Below are 6,812 nucleotides of genomic sequence, written 5' to 3'. Positions count from 1 at the left end.
TCAGCAGGTCAAAGGTAATGGATTATCACAAATTCTAAACATTAAAAAGACCATATCCAATTAAGACACCATGAAAAGCTATATGTTTAGAACTCTTTAGATTTCTTAAACTAAAAGTTTGTTTCCATGTGTGTAATTTTTCTGCTAATAGTACAGGAGTTACAGTAGGAGAGCTATATGTTTGTAAATTGTATTTATACACACACTAAGTATTTAAAAAAATGTGAATGTTTTCTTAACATACAATATTTTTTTTTCACAAATTCTAAGGTAGTCTGAAATTAATGCTCTGCGAACACTTTATTACACAAAGTACATTCAGTTTCTGAAAATAGTGTTCTAAACAGTTTAACCATCTAAAAATAAAGACATCCCAATAACACCAAACAAAAATTAAATATTTTTTATATATTTTTTTTACACTTTTGAATCATTTTTGGATGCAATATCATATTGTGAATTTAAAAAAATAGAGGAGATTTAGCAGCTTTGCATTTATGTGGCACATGTCTTTGTACTGCAATTAATCGTGACTATAAAGGCATGAAAATAAGTAAATTGGCAATTAAAGTGCTACTGGAAAAGCGGAGAAAGGCCATTAAACTATGAGAAAGTCCAAACAAACCAGAAAACACTACATAACTCGTATGACTCTAAGAAGCTTCCTATAGTGACAACAAAAGGATCTCTGAATGTTCACATAAAGACTACAACAACACTCATAAGGAAAAACAAAAAAAACCATGACACTTGTACAGCCCACGGAGACTAGTACAGTTACAATTAAATACACAATCTTAAACGTGCTAAAGGGCAAAGGGTTTGGTGGAAGCAGTTGTTTCAGGAGGAAGATACAGGTGCTGGTGGGATAGTGGGAGCTGAATACTCTTCTTCTGAATCTGAGCCATCATCGTCATCCTTCTCTTGGTCACTTCCTTCTGTGCTAAGTCTGTCAAAGCCTTTCCGACTGTATCCTTTGTGGCTGGCAAAGAAAGTTCCTAAATTGAGGCCTCCGCTTCCTTTACCTGAAAAGAGAAGTGAAAACGAACTAGGGATCAAACAAGTTACATTTTACATATGCAAAAAACAGATGAACAATGAAAGTCATCAGTGCCGTAACTAGACATTTTAGCGCACATTTTAGCGCTGTGTGCAAGAAACAGCATCAGCGCCGCCCCCCTTCCCCCCCATATACAAAACAGGGACAGTGCGTGCCAAAATTATAGAAGCGTGGCTTCATGGGGAAGGGGTGTGGCCGCAGCGCTCCCTTTTACACATTAAGGCAGGCAGAGCTCCCTTTTACAAATTAGGTCAGGTAGAGTCCCCCTTTACATAGTGCAGGCAGGTAGAGCCCCCTTTTGCACAGTACGGCAGGTAGAGCTCCCTTTTACACATTAGACCAGAGGTTCTCAAACTCGGTCCTCGGGAGCCCACACAGTGCATGTTTTGCAGGTAACCCAGCAGGTGCACAGGTGTATTAATTACTCACTGACACATTTTAAAAGGTCCACAGGTGGAGCTAATTATTTCACTTGCGATTCTGTGAGGAGACCTGCAAAACATGCACTGTGTGGGCCCCCGAGGACCGAGTTTGAGAACCTCTGCATTAGACAGTCCCCCCTTTTCGCACATTACAGCTACAGAGTCCTCCTTTATACACATTAGGCATGTAGAGTCTTTTTTATTTTTACACATGGCAGGCAGTCCCCCTTTTTATACATTAGGCAGGCAGAGTCCCCCTTTTTACACATTATGGCAAATTTTTTCTAACAAAATATTTTTTTCCCATGCAGTTGACACTTATCATACAAATAATAACACACCCACATGAGAAGCGCTCTCCTTTCACAACTGATGATGAAATATACATATGTAGCACTGCAGTGCTCCTAACTCATGAGTCAAAGGGGATGGAATGCTACAGCCTGCCCGAGTGTTCTCCTCCTCCCCCAACTAGCAGCTCCTCGTGGGGCGCAGGGCTTTGTGGGAGACAGAGTAAGCCGGGACTGGGAAAGATGTCTGGCGTCATCACATCTCTCCCGAGTTGCTGGGGGGTTGGGCGCGAACCTGGCATGCAGGACTGGCTGGCAAAGTCAGAGGAAGCAGAGACATCATGTCCCGGGAGCTGGAAGCTGTGGCAGCGCTCCTGAGTCCCTTGCAGAGGCGGCGGCAGGAGACAGGTGGCGGCGCCTGCGGGACTAGTGTGAGTGGTGACTGCCTGAGATAGCAGCCGTGTGGTTAGGGGGGGGGGGGGCAGAGAAATGTGCTGCCAGATGGTGCGCCTTCAGTGCATTTGCGCTGTGGGCAAGGCACCATCGTTACAGCCCTGAAAGTTGTAGATCTTGTAGTCAGAGTTTATAGAGTAGGTAACAGGCCAAGTGCTAAGCTATGTTATTGGCACAGAGAACATCTTTAGGGATCATATGTTTTGGCTTATACAAGTTGGTGGCAGCATCTCACAATCCCTAAGGTAACCTGGGGGTTATCACCAAAATTTAACATTATTATATATATTATGTCAGGCATACACTATACAATTATCTGTCAGATAATCTGCCAGATCTGGTTGGTTGGAATGAAAATCTGTCATTTGCTCTCATCCATTACCAATCAACCATTTTCTAACAAACAATGGAAAATGGACAAAAACTGTCATTCATACAAATTAGTTAAATCCGTGATTTAACCAATTTGTCTGAACGACAGGTATTGGCCAGCAAGTGTTTTGGAGCAAGTGTTTGACTGTCATTTGCTCTCATCCATTAACAGATTTTCTTTCCAACCAGCCAGATATGGCAGATTATCTGACAGATAATTGTATAGTGTATGCCCAGCATTAGTAAGACATTTTAATGTACAGGGTGATTTAAAAGTCGCAGTACAAACTTTTGTTTCAAATACTGTGCAGGAAATGGGAAAACTAAATACTCCAGTAATGTATGGGTGAGGTGGGCTATCTTTTAGGGTATGTACCGAACATGGGCGCCATCTTGAAATCGGCCAGCTTGAATCTAAATAGTTTTTTTCAAATGCAAAGGAGTCGCGTAACATGTCAAACATCAGAATTTGCTGAAAAGTTTATTACTGCAAACAGATTTGAATGAGCAGTTATGGTTCAAAAGTTACAACACTTTTTTGTTGTTGCAGGTAACTGAAGATGGCTTTGACAAAAGAAGAGAGAATTGAGGTCACTTTGATGTCTGGAGAATGAAGTTTCCATGTCATCACTGGCGATTTTAACAACCGGCACCCAGAAAGACCAGCAGAACGTTTTGGACGACCACGCCGTGACTTGTCAGCCACAGACCCAGTTTCTCCGAATTTGGAAATTAGGCACCTGTCAGTGTTAGGTGAAATTGGAGGTCTTTCTGGGTGCTGGTTGTTAATATCTGCAGCTATGACACAGAAACTTCGGGTAGAACTGCTTGACTCTGTCATTTTATTTTCTGTGTGCAAATATATCATTGTAAAGCCATCAAATGGATCATGTAATTACAAAATAATTGCAGTAATTTTACAGCGAATTTCAAATCACCACCTTTGAGCAGGTGCTAAAAATTCATATTTTAAGTTCAAAATGTCAGGATTTGGTTAAAAAGTCCTGGGATACCACCCTGAATTACAATATAGGAACAAGGGTGCAGGTGCACCCTTGTTCCTATATAGTAGTAATAAGTCCCAGCAAGGTCGCACATCCCATTATAAGAAGGTAGGGCGTGCAGTCCAGGCCCCTCTTAACGATATATTCTATATTATGTGTGTATATACACACACATGAGGGCTTGGGACGCCCTCATCTGGATTAGCACCCCACCCACTGCCTCTCAGGCTTTTAAACAGGGAACTAACAAATGCTGACTGCACACAAGGCATAGGTAAGATCCTTTCAATTATATAGAAAGTCAGTTTGGAGGTGAACTTTTGGGGTGTGGGACTCCTTGGATTGCTCTGGCTGGGCCACTTGGGTCATCACCACCTTATACTTATTTCTAACACCTATATCACCCTGTGTTTGTTTTTATTTATGTAGCATTTTTCACACATCTTTTACACCTGTAACACTGATCAGCTAACCTCACTTTCTAACACTCTGACACCTTACTGCTGTCCTCTTTCTAACACTCAGCAGCTTCTCTCACTTGTTTAACACTGATTTTTCACTTCTATCTGTCATTTGTGTGATGCCCTGGCTGGTATGGCTGGAGTGATTTGGGGGTGCTCTGCGCTCTGAGGTTGAAAAAAAGACAATGTGTCCATCAAGTTCAACCTATTTGTGGACTCCTACGCTGTATTATTTTTAGGACTAATTGTGTCTGTTGCTAATGTCGGCCATTGTGTTTATGCCTTTTTTTTTTTTAAATAACTATAGTGCATGACTACGCACCATAACCATGTATATCCTTATCCATTAGGTACTTATCTAGCCCATTCTTAAAGGTGTTGACCAAGGCCCTCATTCCGAGTTGTTCGCTCGGTAATTTTCTTCGCATCGCAGCGATTTTCCGCTAATTGCGCATGCGCAATGTTCGCACTGCGACTGCGCCAAGTAAATTTGCTAAGAAGTTTGGTATTTTACTCACAGCATTACGAGGTTTTTTCTTCGTTCTGGAGATCGGAGTGTGATTGACAGGAAGTGGGTGTTTCTGGGCGGAAACTGGCCGTTTTATGGGAGTGTGTGAAAAAACGCTACAGTTTCTGGGAAAAACGCGGGAGTGGCTGGAGAAACGGAGGAGTGTCTGGGCGAACGCTGGGTGTGTTTGTGACGTCAAACCAGGAACGACAAGCACTGAACTGATCGCACTGGAAGAGTAAGTCTCGAGCTACTCAGAAACTGCACAGAGAAGTCTTTTCGCATTATTGCGAATCTTTCGTTCGCAATTTTGATAAGCTAAGATTCACTCCCAGTAGGCGGCGGCTTAGCGTGTGCAAAGCTGCTAAAAGCAGCTTGCGAGCGAACAACTCGGAATGACCACCCAAGTCCGCTATTACTAACTCTCTCAGGCAGGCAATTCCAAACACATATTGTCCTTACTGTGAAGAAACCTTTACATCTCTGTGTCGGAAATCTCCTCTCCTGTAACCAAAGCAGGTGTCCACGTGTCCATCTTACCAAAAACAGATCCCCCGCAAGCTCTGTGTATTGTCTCCTTATATATTTGTAAATGTTGATCATGTCCCCTCTTAGTCTCCTCTTTTCCAGTGTAAACATGCCTAGTCTTGCAAGCATTTACTTGTTTTCCAGCGTCTCCATCCCCTTAATTAGTTTGGTCGCCTGCCTCTGAACCTTTTCTAGTTCCAGGTTATCCTTTTTGTAGTATGGTGCCCAAAATTGTGCACAGTATTCAAGATGTGGCCTTACTAGGGATTTATAGAATGGGAGTATAACACTCTCATCCCTTGCATCAATTCCCCACTTTATACATGCTAATACCTTGTTAGCCTTCTTTGCTGCAATCCTACTTTGGGTACTGCTCCTTAGTTTGCTATCTATGTGAACACCTAAGTCTTTTTCCAGTACAGAATCCCCTAATTTTACCCCATTTAGTATGTAGGTGTTATTTTTGTTCTTGCTACCAACGTGCATTACCTTACACTTGTCTGTATTGAAGCTCATTCTTCATTTTACTGCCCATGCTTCCAGTTTAACGAAGTCGTCCTGAAGAGATTTAGCATCTCCCTCCGTATTTATAACCTTACACAATTTGGTATCGTGTGTAAAAATTTACACCATGCCCTCTAGATCTACTGCTAGATCGTTAATGAAAATGTTGAACAATAGTGGCCCAAGTACAGACCCATGTGGCACACCACTTAGTACTCCACTCCAATTTGAAAAAGTTCCATTTACCACAATGCGCTGTTCATATTATCTAACCAATTTGTGACCCAAGTACATATTGTACTCCCTAGCCCTAGTTTTTGTAACTTATAGATAAGTCTCATGTGCGGTACAGTGTCGAAAGCTTTGGCAAAGTCTAAAAAGGTTCCATCCACCTCCTTACCCTGATCAAGGTTCGCACTAACCGTTTCATAAAAGCCTAGTAAGTTTGTTTGACATGAAATATCCTTCACAAATCCATGTTGGTTCCTATTAATAACCTTATTGGCTTCAATGAACTTCTATATACCATCCCTTAGAATACCTTCCAGTACTTTCCCCACTATAGATGTAAGACTAACTGGTCTATAATTACTCAGATCAGCTTTACTTCCCTTTTTGAATATCAGCACTACTTCCGCTATACGCCAGTCTTTGGGAACCATGCCTGATGTAAGTGAGTCATTGAAGATCAAAAATAGCTGTCTTGCTAGTTCAGAGTGAAGCTCCATGAGAACCCTTGGGTGAATTTCCTCGGTACCAGGTGATTTATTAATCTTAATTTTTTAATCGGTCACAGACTACCTCCTCACTTAAATAAGCACGTAGCAGTGAGGCATTATCTTTGTTGAGATTGTATGTTACTCCCTGCATTTGGTCCTTTCTTGTGAATATAAATAAGAAAAACTCATTTAATTTATCTGCAATGTCATTATCGTTTTTGATTGACTCCCGGCTTGTCCTTTAAAGGGTCTATACTCTCCTTCTTTAATCTTTTGCTGTTGATATATTGAAAAAAAATTGGAGGGATTGATTTGCTTTCCTTTGCTACTAGCTTTTCAGTTTCTACTTTAGCCTCTCATTTATTTGTTGCATATTTTGTTACAATCCTTATAGTGCTGGAATGACTCCGCATTCCCGTCTGATTTGTATTTTTTGAATGCTCGCCTTTTTTTGCCCATTGTTTTCTGCCCATGGGAATAAATTTGCGAGT

At 41.4% G+C, this 6,812-nt stretch overlaps 1 protein-coding gene across 6 annotated transcripts in view; it reads right to left on the bottom strand.

The window, feature by feature from the left end:
* Positions 1 to 281: 281 nt before the first annotated feature.
* Positions 282 to 6,812, bottom strand: part of PAM (peptidylglycine alpha-amidating monooxygenase) — a 265,389-nt gene continuing 258,858 nt past the window's right edge. For all 6 annotated transcript variants that reach the window (XM_063964075.1, XM_063964076.1, XM_063964074.1 and 3 more), the window contains one exon: positions 282 to 1,025. In XM_063964075.1, the coding sequence (XP_063820145.1) occupies positions 841 to 1,025 (185 nt within the window). In that variant the 3' untranslated portion in view covers positions 282 to 840. The remainder of the gene's footprint in view (positions 1,026 to 6,812) is intronic.

The sequence above is a fragment of the Pseudophryne corroboree genome, chromosome 1 (assembly GCF_028390025.1).
Source record: "Pseudophryne corroboree isolate aPseCor3 chromosome 1, aPseCor3.hap2, whole genome shotgun sequence".
NCBI classification, from domain to species: Eukaryota; Metazoa; Chordata; class Amphibia; order Anura; family Myobatrachidae; genus Pseudophryne; species Pseudophryne corroboree.
The sequence above is the reverse complement of the archived record's forward strand: the minus strand, read 5'-3'. Positions and strand labels throughout refer to the sequence as shown.